Genomic DNA, 21,296 nt, shown 5'->3' with positions numbered 1-21,296 from the left:
CATCTTATCTCACTATCAAACGGCCACTCAGCATCCTTTAACACTTTTAACCTGGGGAATCTCCATAATCAGGAAATGAGCAAATTGTAAAGGTGTACAAGCAAATTAATAGCATAAATTCATTTGGATCTTTAGTTGGTGCCTCAGTGTCTAGGGTATCTAATCTGTGACAGTTGAGTTACCAATTTTGATATGTCCTCTCTCTCTCTCTCTCTCTCACAAACAAACATATTCTTGAAGAGTTTTGTTATATACAAATAAATTTACGTATTAATTTACATACTAATGTTATTACTTTCATATTTTAAATTTAAATTTAAATTAGTATTATTTTTAATAAAATTTATATTTTGATCAATTATATTAAATGGATGCGCGTATTAATGCACAAAATCGAATTAAATTTTTTCATTCTTTCTTGAATTCTTCTACAAATGATCATGCAATAGTCGTGGAAACTGCATATTGAAAAGTAGGTAATTATTATTGTCATTATTTGCTTGTCTAGTGGCTTCCACAAGGCGACAAGTGGAACTAGATGATGGGTATAGGTTTCGTCCTCTTTGTATCAAACACAACAAAAATTAGGGGTTACCATCCATGAAAATTTTCATGAGAGCGAGTTAAACTTAACCAGTAATTAACTCTCAATTGATGAGGATTTGTAATCCATCAATGCGCATTTATCTCCCTCCCTCTCGCCGGAAAAAGCACCAAAAAGACCGAGAAAGAGGACAAAGAAAAAGAGAAAGCAAAAGGACAGCAAGTGGAAGTGGGACTTTGGTTATTCCACCGATATATTAATCAGCCACTCAACTCGACTCGAGGGCATTTTATTAGGGGGTGCCCGCACCATTTTCTTTTATTTCTTTTAATTTGCAGAGGAGGCGTCGTGTGCAGCTATAGAAACACAAAAGTAGAAAAGAGAGAGAGAGAGCCTCTTTATGCTTTCTCGCTCTTCCTTCTATGACCCATTATTATTTCAGGTCAATCTCTGTTTGTCCATTCACATAACGTGTAACAAGTTCCGAAACTTGCTCTCAAAAAGTCCCATTAAGATCCAACTCTTTATAATTGCATACATCTGGAAAGACGTCTTTTTTTTATTGTTTGACGTTTCAGCTAGTAAGAAAAAATGGTGTCGGCGAACCGTGAGATGGTGGTTTACTGCTTCGACACGCTCGTCGCTCACTACAACAGCGAGGATGCTCCTCCCCCCGCCTTCGATGACGGTCACCAGTATCTCTCTCTCTCTCTCTCTCTCTCTATATATATATATATATTGTATTATATGCATGTACATGTAGACGGGGCTGATGTACGTGTTTCGATGTATTGGTTGTGATCATATGGCTCCTTGGGCTTCATCGATTGTGGTGTTCTTAATTTTCGGAGTTTTTTCTTCGAGCTCAATTTTTCAGTCGATTATATTTTGGTCCCAAAGTTGGTACCGATTTAGTTAATATGATTATTAATTCATTATTTAATTCCTTCAGGCTTTCATTTAGCAAGAGTGTGATTTGGGGCTACATTTATGTCTGGCGTTAATTTTGTTGTTCCCTCATTCCTGTGCTGCTTATTACTTTAGTTATTGATTCGATTGAGGGGTTTTTTTCTTTTCAATAAAAAATAAATAAAAAATAAAAAATGCAAATGGCATAGATGATGACCCAAGATTCTGAATTTTCTTTTTGCCAGTTTTAGATTTCTTTGAAGATTTATGGCGATGGATAAACGGACGCTGTCTATACTTACTGGAGAATTGCTTTGAGGGTAATTATGATAAGTGCTTAAACCCGTGTAAGATAAATCTATACGTAATGTGGGTTGGTCAAACAGGGTAAAGATAAATCTATATCTAATGTGGTTTGGTCAAGCCGGGTATATAGCTGATGGTTGAGCACTTATCGTAATTACCCTGAAAACACGAAAATGATTTTAGTATTAAGTGCATGAGCTTTTTTTGGTTATTTTAATTTCATACTGATATGTTTAAGCATATGTATAGGCTTATACAAAATTGTCTTTATAGATTATAGACATGACTTATATTATCAAATAAGTTTTATTGAAGTCCTGCTAGTTAGAGCTATGTCATCATGCATTTCCCTGGTAAAATTGGTTTGATAGTGCTAAGATATGTTCTAATTTTTGTTCATCTGCCCTTTGCACACAACACTTCTTTATTTTCATCATATACTTTTCTGACACAAATACTACTCTGGTCCTAGCCCATTGTTCGTTACTTGGAAGAAAGTGGTGAATGGAGGGGAGCCACGTTTACGTGGATGTATTGGAACTCTAGAGGCTCGATGGTTGATTAATGGCTTCAAGGACTATGCACTAAACAGGTTTTGAAAGTCATGTACTTTGCATCTGAAATATTCACGTATTCTACCTTTTGATACATATACTTCAGACTTATGGACCTGAATATTTACCGTCCTTTTTATTTCTCCCAAATATTTGGATTAAGCTTGGACCGCAATTCTGATAGTGATTAACAATATGCGTGCGTGCACTCACACACACACACACCCACCCCAGCACCCCAGCTTGGCACACTTGATTCATATATAGTGTGTCCTTTTGATATTTAGTAACTGACAGTTGCAGAAGAAATTTTTATTTTTTATTTTCCTTTTATAAGTAAGCAGTTGCAGAAATAACAAGTGACCACAAAATCTCTTGTAATTGCCTAAGTAGTTAAAAATCATTGGGTTGTGAAGCTACCTACAGCTGTGGCTTGGGAATTATTCTGCTAGAAGACTTTAATGTTGGGTTGTATCAATAGATGGCCACCACTGAAGATATTGCTCCTTTTGTTCCCATTATTGAGATTTTTCCAGATGACCAGCGCTAGATGAGGTTCTATTCTCTGGGTATAGAACTGCTAGATTTCACTACGAAGAGGTGTAAGGGATCCATGCATTTCTTTGAATCACTGCCATACTTATCCGGCCTGGAGAACAAGCATATTGTTTTTGCCCATTTTAATTCTTGTTTTGCTTCTTTTTTTTTTAGTAATATTTTTATCTGTAATTTATTGTAGTGCTCTGAGGGACCGCAGGTTTTCCCCTATACAGGCTAAAGAATTACCATCTTTGGAGTGTACGGTTTCCATTCTGACTGATTATGAAACTGCTAACCACTATCTTGATTGGGAGGTATGTACCTGTTCACTTGTTTTTTACTTTGGTGGCACTTTAGGTTATGATATATAGACATATTTGATTTGCCTCTGGTTGAGAATGATGTTAACAGTGAAATTGATTGAAGTTGTTAAACTTGTAACTTCATGAACAAGTTGATATTAGATATTCTTGTGGGATATTGTTTTCTCCCGTAGCTACTTTCAAATGTATCTCCAATATTTTGATGGATGGAGTTTTCTGATTGGTTGATGGCCATTAATCGTCTGTGGTGATTGATTATTCAACTCTTGACATGGTGTGCTTGGGTTGGTTTTCAAGTGTTTTAGTTGGTAATTCTCATGCCATGCTGGTGCTTGATCAGACGCTGATCTGATAATATGTAGGCTTAGCATGGTATGGATTCACAATGAAAACTTTTGTTTTACTTAAGTTCTTATTTTTTTTTTTTTGCCAATCTTTACTTAAGTTCTTGTGTTATATGTATATTGTTGCTGTCTTTCTTCCACTTTCTTAACTCAGTAAGTTCTTAGTGTAGGTTGGAAAGCATGGTATAATTATTGAGTTTACTGACCCAGCCAATAATACACGACGAAGTGCCACATATTTGCCTGAGGTGGCTGCTCATGAAGGTGACAATTCTTACTTCAGTACATGCCAGTCAATAGGGTGCACTTTTTACTTAGTTATTTTTCCATTGGTGTATAGTTGGAAATTCTTTGACTCAGAATTGTACTGATTGCACTATAATCTTCTTTAAATATATTACTTCTTTGTTTCAAATTTGATTTTGAGTAGATGAACCATAATCCGTCCTGCACTGTTTAACATTTAGTTCTTTCACCTAGTTTATTTTTGTTAACTGTACAGGTAGTGTTATTACCACTTTTCATTTGGAGGACATATAATCAAGATCTTCTATGAAACCCATGTTTACTCATCCCAAGGATTAAGTTCAACCTCACGTGTCAATTTTTTTTTGTTTGCTGGGTCATGAATTGTCAAGTTTGCTGTAAATGTTCTTTCGCGGTTCTCGCTCTCATGCTTTAGTACTTCCAAATTAAATTGATAAGTAGTAATTAGAGTAAAAGAAACCAGTATGTGCCTCTTTCTGTCACATATTCAGACGGAAAGCAAGGTGACTAGATGAATAGTATTTTTTAAAACCGTATATTTGTTTCTTTGGAAAGTGGAGTTCCATTATTGGCTAGGTTTATATATCAAAGAAGTTATTTTGTGGGCCGTTGTTATAGATTTTAATTGTCTCAACTTTCATGATTTCCTTGTATCTGTTTCTAGCTCCTAACTAGGTGTAAACTCTTATATACTTCCTGTGTACTTAAGCTATGCCCATTTCAATATCAATACAATATTTTCTTACTTATAAAAAAAAAATATCAAAGAAGAATATACCTATTAAAAAAATATATCAAAGAAGAATAGGATTTTTATTCAAAGGTTGCCTTGAAGTGCATTGAGGCTTTTTTATATTCTGTTTTTAGTTACTTTTTAAATTCCCCCAAAACTAGAATTAAGTTTACAGAAGTGTGGTTTTATTCACATAATTGAGTTTTCATTTTGTGTACTTTGGTTTAGGTTGGACAAAAATTGAGGCAATAGACTCACTGATGCGAAAAGCAGGCTACAATGGCAGTATTACTGAGTCACTCCGGAAGCGCATACAACTGACTCGTTACCAGAGCACACTGTTTACAATGCAATACAGTGAATATGTTGCCTATGTCAAGGCAACCAGAGGTGCAGCTCCGTCTATTCTTGGGGCTAAGCCCGAGAATCATTGATTCTTCCAAATAGCTTTTGCTTATTAGAGCACAAAGCTAGTTTCGTCTTAGACAAAAGAATATTTAAAACAGAACAAAACTGGGTTGGAATTTATTTGTTTGTGTTCCATCCCAGACACCAAGTAATTGCTGTGACCTGTCAATATGATTCTTCAAACTCATTTGATTTTGGAGAAAGAAACCAAAAAGAACGGGTTTCCTTCATTTCAGTACCCAACATCTATGTTCAGCAGCTTCTCTGGGAAAGCTGTGCTAGCAAGAATTTCACAGTTTGTAACTTGAAAAATCACCCCTGGGTGTTCTATCTGATAGACTGATTATATTCATCTTCAGCACCGTCTTCAAACTATCACTGTTGTCCGATTAAGCTGAGAATTATGGGGTGCCACAAAAGTACCATTTTGTTGTGGGTTGGCTTTAGTTAGGGAAAGTTCTAGCTGGAGCCTGGTGCCTGGTGCCTGGTGCCTGGTGCCTGGGCTTGAAGCTTTTACTTCAGTCTGAGCATTTTGAGTCAAATCTATATACCAAAAAACAAACCCAATTCTTGACCTTATAGGACCAAGCTATTTATCACTGATTAATGCATGTACTTGGCAAATAGCATGAGCTCCAATTCTTTGCCAGGCTGATTTTTTCTGAAGCAAATTAGGGTTGGTTTACTTTCCATATGTTTTAGGCTGCTTTAAGATGTTGAGATTATTTCAGATGATTTGAGTTTATCTGTGAATATTAATGTTTTGTAGATTCTATTATGATGTGTTTGAATATAAGTATGTTAAGATATATGTTTAAATGTACGAAATAGATTGAGATATATCTAACTTTTTATAAAAAGTTAAAAAAGTAACGAGTTTCATCATTAATTTTTTTAAAATGAATTGAGGCGAACTTGACATTCAAATATAGCTATACTTGCTATTACCTGCTGTAGAGATCTCGGTTCTTTGTCCCTGAAAGAACCTTGGAAAATCTTTGGGCTTTCGTGTTTTTCCAGAGCATTTTTGCAATTTTATCACGTCCTTTTGGCTTCGTATGGTTACAAATTATCTTATTTCATCTTATCTAATCATTATAATTTTTTTAAATTTTTACACGAAATATAATAAACAATTTAATTTTTTTTTTAAAATTTTAAAATAAAAAATTATATTAAAAGAATTATATTTTAACAATAATTTATTTAACTTTTAACTTCATTTCATTTTACCAGAGTAATCAAACAATATAAAAACTCATGATTTGAAGAACTGAAGTATAGGAGATCAGAGGAATTGTTGGAAAATATATTTGCTTCGATAAATCGATAAAAAAAATTCATCATCATCTTTTATAATTAATAGATAACTGTTTCTTTTCTAACCTATTAACAATAAATTAATTTTTTTAAACAGATCAGAATATCTTAAATTATTAGTCCTAATCAATTTTTTGGGAACGCATATTTTTAAAATTAATGTTAAATTCAGTCTTAGATATATTTCAAGCTGCCGTACATTTTTTTAAAAAAAAATGAGATTACCATTAATAAAATAATATTTTTAAATAGATTCTATATATATATATATATATATATATATATTTTAAAGAGAATATGCGCGACGACATTTACTATAAGACTTGTAAATATGATTTCTGATTTCCCAATCACCCACCGAAAATGATACATTCATTTTATTGCTGTTCAAACTTCAAATAGGTGGGTGGGAAGCAAAATATAGCGTAATAGATAATCTTCTGTAGATCAATTCCACTAATTTAAAGCCAGATCGAAAATCCTCCGTCTACAGAATACAAACGACCTCGACCACGTCGCGTCAGTTACCACCATTTCCTAGAAGTCTTACACGCGAAGTGATTCTTCCGCCATTTCCAACTTCTTCAGGTCCTCTCTCTCTTGTCCAGATTGAGATCTATTTACCTCTTTCTTTGTTCTTCAAAGGTGAATTCATTTTTGTTTTTCACTTGCCCACTAAGAAGTGAATCCAATCGAAGGGAATTCATTCTTGCATCCGTTTCTCAATTAATTTATTTTTCTTGATCAGATGAAAATTTTCTTTCTGTTAACAAGGCTGTCGAAACTCAGTCAAGTCAAAATGGTTTCTGGGTCTTGATTGCTGTCTCCCTTATCGTATGTTTGCATGTTGAGAAAATTAAAAACCCATCTCACCCAAGTCAAAATGGCAGTGCCGGGCTCATTTGAATAGACTTTTTGATAGTCTAGAATTCGAATCGTCAATTTATTAAATTTGATGACATTTCCTAGGAATAGAAACCAGACGAAGCCTTGGATTAGTTCTTTAAAATTAGCAATCGATTGCTTTACTTTCGCTCATTGGGTGTTTTTCTTTGCATGAATCGCGTAGCAATTCTTGAGTGTAGGCTAAATAAAATATCGGCTTTTGATGGATCTTGGTGTTCGTGTTTGGTTGAGTTGCAATTTTGGTTATCTTATTGATCTGGTTAGGTCACTTCCTTCTAGATAGGCGTCTCTTTCTAATACAATTCTACTACTTGCTAAAAAATGATCTGATCAGGTACTTTTGGGATCAGGGACCAGAATCTCTGTCGGTCTTAACAAGTTCGAAGCGACGATTCTGAAATGAGTCAGAGAGGCTTAATATATAGCTTTGTTGCGAAAGGAACCGTTGTTTTAGCAGAGCACACATCGTACTCGGGGAATTTTAGCACTATTGCGGTTCAGTGCTTACAGAAGCTGCCTTCGAATAGCAGCAAGTACACATACTCATGCGATGGGCACACATTTAACTTCCTTATCGAGAATGGGTTTGGTATTGATCTTTTAATTGTTTTAGCTAATTTGATTTAAGTTCTGGTTGCAACGTGTGTAGTTGAATTCGTTTCTTTGGGCATGCAGTTTTTCTTGTTGTTGCGGATGAGTCGGTTGGGAGGAGTGTGCCTTTTGTGTTTCTTGAACGGGTGAAAGATGATTTTAAGCAGCGCTATGGTGCAAGTATAAAAGATGAGGGTCCACATCCACTTGCTGATGATGAGGATGAGGATGATGATCTATTTGAAGACAGATTTAGCATTGCATACAATCTTGACAGGGAATTTGGGTGCGAATGTGCTTGATCTCATTTAGGTTTTCGTTATCATCTTGTGGTATTAAACTGTTACGTCATGTTTCTTTTTATCAGGCCAAGACTTAAGGAGCACATGGAATACTGTATGAACCACCCAGAAGAAATGACTAAGCTTGGCAAATTGAAGGCTCAAATATCTGAGGTGAAGGGGATTATGATGGACAATATCGAGAAGGTGAACATTTACTTTCTTTTTGCATGTTATAACAATTAAAAACTATTAATAGGTAGTGTAGATGTGGCATATAAAATTTTACCATCCAGTCGTTATTCACAGCGTATGACTTGTACATCTCTATACTGCTGTTACCTTTTTTTCTTCTTTTTTGATAAGTAAACAAGTATTATTAATTCAAGAACGGGCAACAACTGCCAATTACAAAAGTCATTATGCCCTATCTACGTAGGCGCATTAGAAACTAAGAAATCATGAAGGTCCATGCCATTAAAGTCCACAACAATAGCCCAAGTACAAAGAGTCCTAAAAAAGAAAACTTTTAGCTCCGCCATAGATCTATCTTTGTCTTCAAATGTCCTCTCATTGCGCTCCTGCCACAAGCACCACATAATATAGATAAGGATCATCTTCCAAACCGTTTTGATTTGTTGCACACTTCGAATAGATGTCCAGCACGCCAATATTTCCACCACGGTTTCTGGCATAACCCACGCCAGGTCCATTCTTTTAAACACCTCATTCAAGAGAGTCCTGGCTACCTCACAATGTAAAAGTAAATGATTCACCGACTCACCCCCTCTTTTACACATGCAACACTAGTCTGTAATGATTATGCTTCTCTTTCTTATCAAAGAAAAAAATTATCCTCCTCTTTCTCAGATTATCTGTAGTGAGAATCTTGCCTAAGGAAGCTGTCCAAACAAAGAAAGAAGCTTTGGGAGGAACCTTGTGCCGCCAAAGCCTTATCCAAGGAAACTGTATCTCAGGAACTTGTGTGAGGACCTTATAAAAGGAACGAACAGTGCACACCTCTCTCCCTATAGGACTCCACCACAAACCATCTTCATGTTGGATATTTGGACGCAAGAATACATGAGACTATAAAAATCTACAAAACTCCCCATATCCCAATCTTATGCCGCCGGGTTGAAATTGATATTCCAGTGAATACTCTCTCCTGAGATTCCCATAACCTCCGCCACTGTGGCATCTTTGGCACTTACAATCAAGAAAAGTATAGGAAACAGATCTTGGAGAGCACTGTTGCCACACCAAGCATCCTTCCAAAATTTGATCCTGGAGCCTTTACCTAGCTGAAACCTAGTATGATGATGGAAGACCTCCCACCTTCTTCTTATATGCTTCCATAGCCCCATTCCATAGGCGCTTCTAACTTCTCTAGTACACCATCCCTCCCATAAACCACCATATTTGTTCTTGATCACAGTTTTCCACAAGGCTTCTGGTTCCTTGATATATCGTCACAGTCATTTGCCAAGTAACGTGCGATTAAACAACTTCAAATTTCTAATACCCAAACCGCCACCAGAGATAGGACGGCACACCATCTCCCACTTGACTAAATGGAATTTAAACTCTTCTCCTAAGCCACCCCACAGGAAATCTCTCTGTAGCTTCTCAAGTCGACCTGCCACACTTGCCGGTATAGAGAATAAGGATAAGAAATAAGTGGGTAGATTATAAGGTGTACTTTTGATCAATGAAATCCGGCCCCGTTTTGACAAGTACATTCTCTTCCACCCTGCCAGTCTCCTCTCTATTTTTTCAATCACTATACCCCAAATTGAGCACACCTTTGAAGCTATACCCAACGGTAGTCCCAGGAATGTCATAGGAAGAGATGTTATCTTGCAAACCAGTGTGCCAGCCAACTCTCGTATATTCTGAACTTCTCCAATCGACACCAACTCGGATTTATCATAGTTCACTTTTAAGCCGCCTACTCCTTCAAAACAAAGAAGCAATGCCTTCACAGCCCGCAACTGGTCTTGATCGGCCTTGCACATAATAAGCGTATCATCTACAAATAGCAAATGAGAAATAGTAGTAATACCCCTACTCGAAGATCCAATTTGGAAACCACTAACAAACCCATTAGCCAACAAAGCCGAAATCATCCTGCTTAGTGCCTCCATAACAATAACAAAAAGTAAAGGAGATAACGGATCATCTTGTCTCAAACCACAAGAACTCGGGAAGAAACCGTCTAGGCTGCCATTGATCAACACAGAGAACCTTGCCGTGGATATACACTAGTTGATCCAAGACCTCCACCTTTTTCCAAAACTATACCTACCTAGTAGATATAGAAGGAAATCCCAATTAACATGATCATACGCCTTTTCCATATTTAACTTACACATAATCCCTGAGTTGCCAGCCTTTAGACTACTGTCCAAACATTTATTGGCAATCAGAACCGCATCGATGATCTATCTACCCTTTACAAAAGCATTTTGAGACTTAGAACAATCTTCCCCAAAACCTCACTTAACCGATTAGCAAACACTTTTGAAATAATCTTGTATACTCCATTCACTAAGTTAATAGGCCGAAAATCTATGATCTCAATAGCTCCAACCTTTTTAGGTATTAATGCAAGAAAAGTGGTGTTAAGACTTTTCTCAAAAGGGGAGGCTACTTATTGAGGAGCAAGGACATAAAACTTTGTTGGTCGCAGAGTTGGAGAGCATAATCTTACAAGAAGAAATGTCATGGCGCCAAAAGTCAAGAGCACTATGGTTAAAGGAATGGAATTGGAGCACGAAGTTCTTCCATAGAATTGTAAACTCTCATAGAAGAAATAATAATATTGAGGTGCGGAAAATTGAAGGGGTGGAGTGTAGAGAAGAAGTGGTTATTCAAGATCATGTGGTTGATTTCTTTGAGAAGCTCCTTACTGAGCATGTGGGGTGGAGGCATACTCTTGATGGATTGGTTTTTGACACTATTGAGCCGGGGGATGTAGCTAGGATGGAGAGGGCTTTTGAGGAGGAAGAGGTGTTTGATGTAGTAAGGAAAATGGTAAAAGATAAGGCTCCCGGACCTGATGGTTTCTTTATGCGTTTCTTCCAAGAATGTTGGAAGGTGATAAAAGAAGATCTATTGAAGGTGTTTCAGGAGTTGTTCTTTCTAAATCCTGTATTTCCATCCACTTGGTATTTTTGTTCTCCTCTATATTTCCAAAAGACTGTTTATTCCACTCCTTTGAGTCTCTTTAAGGCTTTCAGTTTGTTCGCAAAAATGAAACTGGGTATACCATTGAACTGATACGAAATCCACCATTGTTTGACCATTTCCAGAAAACCTTCTGATTTCAACCGCATGCTCTCGAACTTAAAGTACCGTCTACCACTATGAATGCCTCCACAATCAAGAAAAATAGGCTAATGATCCGAAGCTAAGCGTATCAACCGCTTTTGCCATACGTTAGGAAAATGGCTTTCCCACTCAAGTGAAATTAAGAAACGAACCAAGCGAGACTAGGTCTGATTATTTGACCATGTGGCAAGGCCCCCTGCAAGTGGAAGGTCTATCTAGTTCAAGTCAAATATACATTCTGAGAACTCCCAACTTGTTGGCCTCAATCTTCTACTTCCGAAGCTTTCACTTTGGAATCTAACAACATTGAAATCACCCCTAATACACCAAGGAAGCTCCTGCCAACTATGTATCCCTGCTAGCTCATCCCACAATAATTTCTATTGGCATCTAAATTTGGCTCGTAAACACATGCAAAAGCCCACAAGAAACCATTGGACACATATTTAAAAGAGCACGCTATCCTATATCTCCCTATATAGTCTTCCACTTTCTCCACCACCCGCCTATCCCACATCACCACAACTCTTCCCGATGCCCCTGAAGAGGCCATGTATACCCAATCTACATAATTACCACTCCATAAACTCCGCACAATCTTCCTATTGATTATCTTCAGCTTCGTCTCCTGTAAGCATACAATGTCCGCTTTCCACTCACGAAGCAAGTGCCGAATCCGAAGACACTTCTCTACCTCGTTAAGACCACAGACATTCCAAGACACAACCTTTGGTTTCATTGGGGAACAACCGGCCCCTTCCCTTTTATCCTATTCCTATTGGAGCTACCCTCCGAATTCATCGACCACATCAATCTTTTAAGCTCCCGACTTTTCTTCGAATCCCCCTTCCTTTTTTGATGATGTCTGGCTTCTATGGCAGTTAACAAGACTATGAACTGCTCTTCATACCCCTCACACTCAATCCCCCACAAAATGTTGGATCTCTTTCACTTTATGTATTACCCAATTTGAAGCTTGGTCTGGAAAACTGTAGTTTAATGGGATAGGATTCCCCATCCTGTTATTCTGGAAGTTCTGAAACTCTTCACCCACTAAAATCTCATCCAAACCCATCTGATCGCAAGCCTCAGGGAGGAATAATTCGTCCTCCACAGAATGTATAAGGTCTCCCAAATCCTCATCCTCCTCAGCCAACACAAAATCCTCAAAAGGTTTGACAGTCAGTTCCGCTGGAGTCAAAACCACGCCTCCACCATTCGTCAATGAGTTCTGAGCCTCCTTCGATGGAGAAAAACAAGATCCAAACTCCACCAACGCCTTTTGCGTACAGAACGTAGGCGGTACATCATCTGCGACCTCCTCTACTTCCGTTGGCGATGTCTGTGCAACTGTCGCCTGAAACTTCTCCATCGGCAGGCTATCCGGCACGAAGCCGAGACTGTGCAGCTCAGCTGAAAACCCTGGGCTAGGGGCTGGGTATTACGACCTTGGGCTAAAATTCCCAGGGCCCAGGCCCACTACATTGGACCTTGGGCTGAGATGGCCCAGCCCCATCAGAAGGAGCCGAACCCATCTGCGACTTGGGCCGAGAAGGCCCACCAACCTTACGCCAAACAGCCCGCCCCTTTCCACTTTTAACTTTCTGCTGGGCCTCATTTTGGTCTTTACTAAGCTCGTCACCCGTAACCTTCCTTTTTCCTTTTAAGCCTCCTGTTTCATCACTTTCCTTAACAGACTAACAAAAGTCATGATCCCAACCATACCCCTCTGCAGAAACTGTAGTTGACCCTGCATCTCCAGCAACATCCTTCAGACCTCCCACGCCTCCTGATAGGCTGCAGAACTCCTGCCATGGGAGTGGCTCCAACATACAGCTTCGATGGATCTTTTCGAACGCCAATGCTCCTGCCCCCTGTCAGAGCCTCTCGCACCGCCATCACGTTCCCTCACAATGTTCGGCATCGTCAGAGAGAGAACCTTCTTATATGACCAGGAATGGTGCCTCACCGCCTCCTTACCATTACTCGGCTAACCTCCACTAGGCAAACCACCCACGTTAGGAACCTCCTTACCTTGTTCTAACAGCACCTTCCGCATCTTCCTCCAACCCCATCCATTCTCTCTTTCTGGAATGCATAAGACATTCCTCCTCCCCCTAGTTATACTCAGAAACTTCAAGATATCTCCCTCTGCGATTTGAGCAGCGTTGAGCAATAAAACTACAATATCCTTCTCCAGTTGCCGAATACACCTCCTTCTTCCCCCCTCTTAGGCTCTCCTCTAACACCTTTCCATGCCACTACGTTGAAGATGGTCCCAGCATCACCGCATGTTCTGTCTTCCAGCTTCTCTCGGTGACTCGCATCAGTCCTCCACCAGCCTTTGACAAAGTAAAATACTTGGATTCAATCACCACCTCTATAGGACAACCCATCTTAACCACCGCAAAGACTTAGGCTTCGTTTGGAACATGAAGTACTCTCAATTCATCTCAACTCATTATTATAACTTTTTCAAATTCTAACACAAAATATAATAAACAATTTAACTTTTTCAAATTCCAAAACAATAATAATATTAAAAAATAATATTCTAACAATATTTTATTATCTCAACTCAACTCAACTCAACTCACTTCAACATCCAAACTCACCCTTAAAATCCAGTTAACGTAGCAACATTAACGAGAAGAAACGTTACAGGAAGCAACGAGAAGAAGAAAAAAATGTGCATGTGTACGGAGATAGGGTACAGTTCTTGCTTTTGTCAGGATTCTTGGAACTACAGATTACTTACCATTCTGTTACCTTATTTCTGTAGACCTTTTAACATGATCCTAGTCCTTCGTGAAAGATACTGTTGCTTTTGTTTTGAATTGCTTGTATATACAGATGAAGGATGGGTCAGAGGACAAACTGTCAGAAACATGTAGACCTGTCTTATAGTTAAGTAAAATCTTGTGAAAATAAGTGAGAAATATTTTTTGCTACCTTTTTCTTTGAGAATGTTTCAGATTACTGAAATAGTCATTATCATCATGAAGCGATAGCTCTTATTGAATGGGCACTTCTCCATGCCATGTGCTGTTTGTATGACATTTTCCAAATCTTTGTGTTGATTATTATTAGTTAAAATAGAAGCGTGGTGTAGGTTCCCAGAATCTAAATGGTCAATGTTTATTACTAAATCAGGTTTTGATGTGTCTAAATTGTATTTTACAAATTTTAGTTATGTTTTAGATGAGATGATGTCAAATTCCTGAAAGGTCAATGACTGTGACCTGTCGTAGTTATTTAGTTAAAGCATGCTGTCATTGCATGTTCTAGGATATGTCCCTGTGACCGTGCTGCATTTTCTTCCCCACTGCCAAACTCTTGTCCCATCCAACCTCCTATGAAAATATTTATAATAACAGTGGACCGTGTGAGCATCTTTATTTTGCAAATGTCATCATTGGAAAGTGGAGTAGTTCATTTGGTCGTAGTTGGAAGTGCCCCCTTCTCCCTTCCATGAGGATTAAAATATAGCATTCATTCCTTTAAGTAAAAGCTTCTGTTTTTTTCCTTCTTGTCCTTAAATGGTGTGTGTTTTATATATACTACATATTAGCTCTCTAGCTGGACTGTGGTGGAGTGAAAGCTCTCTATCAACTTAATAGGAAGAAGTGACTGGCAACTGCCCTTTGAGGTTCGTGGTTTGTTCACTTGGCAGGAGGGTACAACTACTGAACCATTTCTTAGTAAATAGATTTGGAAGTCTGTGCATAAAGTGGCAGTTTGTTGTGGAGAAAGTGTAAGGTGGTCTTGAAAGGATTGAGTTTTTGTAAAGTGGACTAAATCCTTCCGAGTATAGAGCATGGAAGTGTTAAGAGAGGCAAAAAGTGGCTTTTCCTTTTGGTTAGAGATAATTTTCTTTGGTGAAAAGGTGTTTTAGTGTGTCTTTAAAGGTACAATTTCTTGATTGATGGAATACTTTTCTGATGGATCTTCAATTGTGGATTTAGTTGGGGTGGGGAGGCTATGCAGTGAGTTATTTACCTGTCTTTTTTTTTTTTCCCTTGAATGGTAAAAAATGGGTATATGATATACTCTATGATATACTCAAATGACTGGAGTGGAGCTTTTTGGTGTATTTGATTACAACCCTCCCAGTAAGGGGTGTCGGAGTATTACTGGCATGGACTGTCTGGGTACTTTTGAACCTTAGGAATGCCCCCTTCTTCTTGGACAAGCAATAGGAACAGAATTTGATGGTGGGCCACTTGTGATGGTAGAAAAGATCTTTCCTTGCTGGAGGGTAGAAATGAGAATAATAAAGGCTGTTTAAAATGTAGGGCGCTAATTGAAAACATAATTTACAGCTTCTTCTATATCAGCTGCTGTGTTGAGAGAAGCATGAGCTGAATAGGCGAAAAACTCTTTTGCTTTATTGTGTGAACTTTACTTATTGTAGCTAACTATGTCATCATCAGAGGACATCCTTAATAATTTGACTCTCGTTCACCTTCTTTGTTGATTTATTAGTTAGAATGGGGAAAGGAATGATAGGGTCAAGCTGAGTAGCGTTGAATGGTTTGGAGGCTAGGATAGTATATTGCTCTGGTTTAGGCGTATCCTCAGAACTGCCTTGGCTAAATTGCCAAGCGCTGCTGCCATTTAATGAGCAAATAACTTTTTTACTTGCTGCAATGCAGGTTTTGGACCGTGGGGAGAGGATTGAGTTGTTGGTGGATAAAACAGAAAATTTACAGTTCCAGGTACATGATATTTATAATTCAGTTTTACCAGCCCATCAAGGATTTCGATTTGTTTCTGATTCATTTGCTTATTGGGGTTTTGGTTCTGAATCCAGGCTGACAGCTTCCAGAGGCAAGGCAGGCAACTTAGAAGAAAGATGTGGCTGCAGAATCTTCGAATGAAGCTGATGGTAGGAGGAGCAATCCTTGTGGTGATTGTCATAGTGTGGCTAATGGCCTGTAGAGGTTTCAAATGTTGATGGATAAAAAGCAAAATGGAATCATCTGAGTAGCATCTTGGCTGTTCTTTTCCTGTTATAGTGTGTACAAATTGTTATCATTCCTGTATATGGAGACCGGTGTTGGAAACTAAAACCTTACTGCCTGTTCTACCCTGTAATTAACCTCTGTAATGCCTGATGGTTTCCTAATATAGAGATGATATCTATCGAGTACATACCCATTAAATTTACTCCTTTGGATACCATCTAACATGCTTTGATTAAGCTTCTCTTTTTCCGATTTCACGATGTTTTGAACTTGTAAATCTGAGGCATATGTATATGGGTCCAGTATTTGTTATTCATGAAGGGAAAATGACATTGGGTTTTGTGATTTGCACGTTGAGGGAAGGGATAAAATAAGGGAAATGCTTCTCCCACTGAAGGTGGTCACCGAGGGTGGCTACCGATTGCATTTTTTTTTAATTTTTATTTATTTCTTACTTAATTGTTAAGTAATTATTTTAAAATGAATTTATATTTTTTAAAAAATATTTAATGAATTTAAAAAGAATGAGGTTCCATTTTGTCTCTTTATTTAACTACAGCCAGGTTACGTCAAACCCATAAAATAGCCCCTACACATATTTGTTGCGGCTCAACGGCTAGTTTGGTTTTGATTCCTTACATGTTGGATCTAAAATTTGTGAAAATAATACCGTTATAAGTAGAAATTTCCTTGTCAATGCCAATGTATAGTTTGGTATCAGCAATTGACTGCTTACTAAATACAGCAGTCTTAACAAAATCTTGGTATAAGTGAAATATAAACAAATCTATTAAGTTTTTGAAACTTTATTGGAGCTGAGATTTTAATTTCGAATTTAATTCTTTTTAATTAATAAATACTTCCGACATCAATAATTAAAAAAATTTAATTATTATTATTTTTTTTTTAAAATTTCTGGCAACTAACATTACTCCCATGGAAGATATATTTAGAGAAAAAAGAGAGAAAAATCTGCATTTAGAATATCCGAAAGAGAAGGATATTGGAAAATGTTGACTTCTTTTATGAGTTGGAAAGTACTTCTCAGGAAAAAGACATTGCTGACTGGATATAAAAATTATTTTATTATTATAATTTATTTTAAAATTTTATATAAAATAAAATAATTTAATTTTTTTTAATTTATAAAATAATAATAAATAAAATTTTAAAAATATTTTTTTAAACTCATCTAAAACCGTCTCATATCATACAATCCCATCCGAACTATAAACATATCGTACCATCCCATCCAAACTATACGAACGAGTCTAAAAAGCTGGCCCCACAGGAGCGTGTCAGAGTTACAAACCGTGCCAAGCTCTGTATTTTTTGCAGCCTGCAGCTGCTACATCTCTATTTTATCCTTTCCAATTTCCATACATATTTCCTTCCTTCCTGTTGGAATCGTGGATTCCTCCCTTCCTTCTCAAGCAAAGCTACATATATAATACAGCAGCTTCCTCCACCTACCTCCCTTCCCGTTCGTACGCCTCGTCGGCGTTCGCTTCTCCGTTCACCGGTCGTTTTCAATTCGTTTCATGCTTCATCCTAAATCGGAAATCCATTTCCTAACTAACCAACCCCCATTGTGCTTCGTTCTGTCCCTTTTCTTTTCTTTTATTTTCTTTCTTCCATTAAACGCTTCCATTTGGTGCTTGCTTACGTACCCATTTCTCCGTCTTCTCTTATCTCTGACCATGGGCAATTGCTTTAATAAGTCGAGGAAATCGACCGCCGAGATCGTCCCCCAGGACGTACCTCGAGCCAGAGGTCCCGCCTCCCCTACCGTCAGATTGTATGGATCGTCTAATAGCTTGTTCACCGCCTACATCCGCTTTGCTCTGCTCCACAAGGCCGTCTCGCTCCGCTTCGTGCCCTCCGAGACCCCGAATTTCGGGTACGAGGGGCCCGTCATCCAGGTCGGATCCGAGACCGTTTCGGGCTCCAGGGAGACGCTGCTCCATTACATTGAAGCCCGGTTCCCCCACCCGCCGTTGGTAATTCCTAGTGGCGACGAGGAGGCGACGCCGCCGATAGTGAGGGTTGTGGGGCTGCATCATAGGAGCATTACATGGCACGTGGATAGGCTGGTGAGGTGGGCAGCAGATCTAGAGGCACGTAGAGGGAAGGGGAGCGTCGATCCGGGCATGGGTAGCCCACGCATGGAGGTGAGGAAGTTCGCAAAGAACTACTCGGAGCTGCTGGAGGTGATGCTGGAGCATGCTCAGATGGAGGAGAAGGTCCTTTTCCCCATCTTGGATATGGCTGACCGAGGTAAATGCTCGTCGTTTCCCTGTATTTCGTGCTAATCTACTATACTAATGAGTTCAAAAGATAACTTTTTTCGTAAGTTATGTGTTGAATAATGTTGACAGACGTGAGAGCCCATTGCAGAGATAAACAGGAGCATGCAAAGTTAAGATTAATTTAGTTAATCGGAATCTGCCTTGACTCCAAAAGTTTGGGTTAATTAAGTTCTGATCCAATGGTAGTATAATCAGTCCCTTTGTCTAAACGTTGTTACTCGATAATTGGGCCTGCATGACGAGGTCGAGTTTTAGATGGATAAAGTGCTGTCACTCATTTGGGTCCCTCATTGCGTTATTATTGCTTAAATCATACTTGATCGATGAGTGGTGTTCTAGTGGCACTTCTCTTTTCAGATATGAATTTATGGGAGTCTAATGATGTAGAATTGATGCTTCTCCTCTTTACACAAGTAGTGGAGTTGAGGTTGGAGTGTGGACCCTTCCATGTGCTTGTTCTACCTGCTTTGGCATCTTCCTAGTTGGAGCTATCCCACCAACAGAACAGAAAATCACTAATAAAAAAGTATGTCTTTTGCCACTCCGATGTACAAAAAATAGAAAAATACTGTCAAATAAATTAAAATACATTATTAATACTACGTTCCTCATCTCCACAATGGTCACCAGTTCGAGTCCCCTTAGGGCCACTAGAGGTTAACCTGGTCGTTAACTTCAGGGCCCCATGGGATTAGTCGAGATGCACACAAGCTGGCCCGGACACCCACGTGGGGGGGAAAAAAATACTATGTTCCTCATCTATGTGCTTGCTTGTCATTCTACGGAATTGGGATTTAGTTATATAATATTTCGTTTCTTGAGATAGGGGAAAAAAGTACCAGGAAAAAAGGCGTGGGTGTGTGAGTTGGGGGTGAAATGTTGCTTATTGTTGAAGGAAAGCACTTAACTGAAGATGTTGTAAATGACCATGATGGTGCAGGATTATGTAAAGCTGCTCACGGGGAACATGCAAGGGACTTACCCATTATGAATGGTATTAAAGAAGATATCAAATCTATTGGAGTGATGGATTCTGGAAGCCCTGCCTACCAAGAGGCTCTCTTCAACCTTTCTACTCGCCTCAGATCATTGCTGGTGAGGACTGATCTAAAATAGTGGCATTGGCATATAAGAAACACCAGGCAATGTTTGCACAAGTGACAGAATTTGAATATCATTACGAGACCTTATTTGCCACCGAGGTGGCCTCCTTGATTTTCTTTTACTCTTCTACCAGTCTTGAAGTGCAAGTTAAGATTCACTACCACAAACACTTTCGTGCTTCTAAGTGTGGTGCTAATATGTACTGTACTTATACTGTGTCACAGGAGCATTGTAAACAACACTTTTTAGAGGAGGACATGCATTTACTACCCTTGATGGAGGCAGTGGAGCTGAGCAAAGAGCAGCAGAGGAGAATACTGAAGCAGGGTTTGGATGTGATGCAAGCAACTCACTCACATTTATTTAACTTTCTTCTGGAAGGCCTCCGCCCTCACGAAGCTATGCAGTACTTGGACTTAATCGCCAGCTGCAAAGAAAACAGTCTCCATGCATTGCTAAGGTTGACAGTGGATTAAGGTTTAAGTTTTGGCTCCAATGATTCATATACAGGGATGAGCTACAGGATATGCCATGTTAATAGAAAGAAGAAATAATGGGTGTTTCTCCTCTTTTCTTTTATAGTTAGAACAATGGTAAAGTTTTGTGATGTTGCCTTTGCTTTCATAGCCTATGGGCGTGCCATGGTGAGCCTAGTATTGTAGCCAAGTAAAACAGAACAGTGGGAAAGATTAGAAGGATTTAGGGTGGTTGGAATGCTGATCTTGACGGGGAGGGATGTCAACCTTGCATTCATATTACATTACCTGTTCAGTGTGCCCTCAAATGTATCGTGAACATTAATTTGTACAGAAGTGTATTTGAATTAGAGAGACTAGAGAACATTTTGAAATTGATGTGGATAAAAGAAAGAGATGATTGTTGTGTATACCCAAGTTTCATATGCATTTTCTCCTCCAGCTCTGTTGTGTCAGGTAAATAGAACTTTTTGCCTCCCTAATTCTCAAGGCTTTTCTCCCAAGTTAAATCTACCCATATGAGAGACTTGGAAGATGTTCACACGATTATTGGCTTTTGGGTATGGTTCAAGAATGGGAAAAACTATCAGAGCACTCCTTGCTCGGTTTCTCCCTGATGATAATATATTCCCAATTTATGCCTAAATGTGGTAGGTTGAGTGAGACCATCCGACGTGTTCTTATGGACTTGTATTAATGCTTGAGTTATAAGGAAAATGGCCTCCTGACCATTGGATTCACCATCATTAGTAAATGAACTCATCCATGAATGGATTAGAGCCATGGTGATCCAAGTAATTAAAGTACCACCATTTCCAATTCCCAAATGTGAATTTGTGGAAGCCAACTTTTCCTAGAAAATATCTTCAATTCGTTAGGGCTAATTTGGTTATACAAAATCAAACTATCTCATCTCATCTTATGATATCATTACAATTTTTCTAAACTCTCATATAAAAAATAATAAATAATTCAACTTTTTCAAATCTCAAAACAAAAATTATATTAAAAAATTATATTATAACAATATTTTATTCAATTTTCAACAAAACATCTTATTCATCTAAATTGCGTAATCTCT

At 38.4% G+C, this 21,296-nt stretch overlaps 3 protein-coding genes across 4 annotated transcripts; all 3 read left to right on the top strand.

Annotated features, from left to right (window-relative positions):
* The first annotated feature begins 830 nt into the window (after positions 1-830).
* On the top strand, positions 831-5,286 carry LOC121238679 (uncharacterized protein At2g38710-like). Its single transcript, XM_041135659.1, has 5 exons — positions 831-1,239; positions 2,232-2,351; positions 3,053-3,167; positions 3,691-3,784; positions 4,749-5,286. The coding sequence occupies exons 1-5, from the start codon at positions 1,136-1,138 to the stop codon at positions 4,952-4,954; spliced, it is 639 nt and encodes a 212-aa protein (XP_040991593.1). The 5' UTR covers positions 831-1,135; the 3' UTR covers positions 4,955-5,286.
* A 1,394-nt stretch (positions 5,287-6,680) lies between these two features.
* Positions 6,681-16,543, top strand: LOC121238673 (vesicle-associated membrane protein 727-like). 2 transcript variants are annotated; one of them, XM_041135651.1, is made up of 6 exons: positions 6,681-6,836; positions 7,505-7,743; positions 7,830-8,031; positions 8,113-8,233; positions 16,015-16,077; positions 16,173-16,543. In XM_041135651.1, the coding sequence occupies exons 2-6, from the start codon at positions 7,554-7,556 to the stop codon at positions 16,314-16,316; spliced, it is 720 nt and encodes a 239-aa protein (XP_040991585.1). In that variant the 5' UTR covers positions 6,681-6,836; positions 7,505-7,553; the 3' UTR covers positions 16,317-16,543. The 2 variants fall into 2 exon arrangements, with proteins under 2 accessions (XP_040991585.1, XP_040991584.1); XM_041135650.1 differs by having other exon boundaries at positions 6,682-6,836; positions 7,489-7,743.
* Positions 16,544-17,585: 1,042 nt separating this feature from the next.
* On the top strand, positions 17,586-20,622 carry LOC121238662. Its single transcript, XM_041135634.1, has 3 exons — positions 17,586-18,603; positions 19,576-19,730; positions 19,964-20,622. Exons 1-3 carry the CDS (start codon positions 17,868-17,870, stop codon positions 20,213-20,215), a joined length of 1,143 nt encoding a protein of 380 aa, XP_040991568.1. The 5' UTR covers positions 17,586-17,867; the 3' UTR covers positions 20,216-20,622.
* The last annotated feature ends 674 nt before the right edge of the window (positions 20,623-21,296 follow it).

Source organism: Juglans microcarpa x Juglans regia, chromosome 7D (genome assembly GCF_004785595.1).
Source record: "Juglans microcarpa x Juglans regia isolate MS1-56 chromosome 7D, Jm3101_v1.0, whole genome shotgun sequence".
Classification (NCBI taxonomy): Eukaryota; Viridiplantae; Streptophyta; class Magnoliopsida; order Fagales; family Juglandaceae; genus Juglans; species Juglans microcarpa x Juglans regia.
Note: the sequence above shows the minus strand (reverse complement) of the source record. Positions and strands in the feature narration are given on the sequence as shown.

Excerpts from the sequence above, each read along its gene's own strand:
- LOC121238679 (XM_041135659.1), top strand. The coding sequence starts at position 1,136 with ATGGTGTCGGCGAACCGTGAGATGGTGGTTTACTGCTTCGACACGCTC. Across the intron at positions 3,168-3,690 it reads ACCACTATCTTGATTGGGAG|GTTGGAAAGCATGGTATAAT; the intron begins GTATGTACCTGT and ends TTCTTAGTGTAG. Across the intron at positions 3,785-4,748 it reads TGAGGTGGCTGCTCATGAAG|GTTGGACAAAAATTGAGGCA; the intron begins GTGACAATTCTT and ends ACTTTGGTTTAG.
- LOC121238673 (XM_041135651.1), top strand. The coding sequence starts at position 7,554 with ATGAGTCAGAGAGGCTTAATATATAGCTTTGTTGCGAAAGGAACCGTT. Across the intron at positions 7,744-7,829 it reads CCTTATCGAGAATGGGTTTG|TTTTTCTTGTTGTTGCGGAT; the intron begins GTATTGATCTTT and ends TTGGGCATGCAG. Across the intron at positions 8,032-8,112 it reads AATCTTGACAGGGAATTTGG|GCCAAGACTTAAGGAGCACA; the intron begins GTGCGAATGTGC and ends TCTTTTTATCAG.
- LOC121238662 (XM_041135634.1), top strand. The coding sequence starts at position 17,868 with ATGCTTCATCCTAAATCGGAAATCCATTTCCTAACTAACCAACCCCCA. Across the intron at positions 18,604-19,575 it reads CTTGGATATGGCTGACCGAG|GATTATGTAAAGCTGCTCAC; the intron begins GTAAATGCTCGT and ends ATGATGGTGCAG. Across the intron at positions 19,731-19,963 it reads CTCGCCTCAGATCATTGCTG|GAGCATTGTAAACAACACTT; the intron begins GTGAGGACTGAT and ends ACTGTGTCACAG.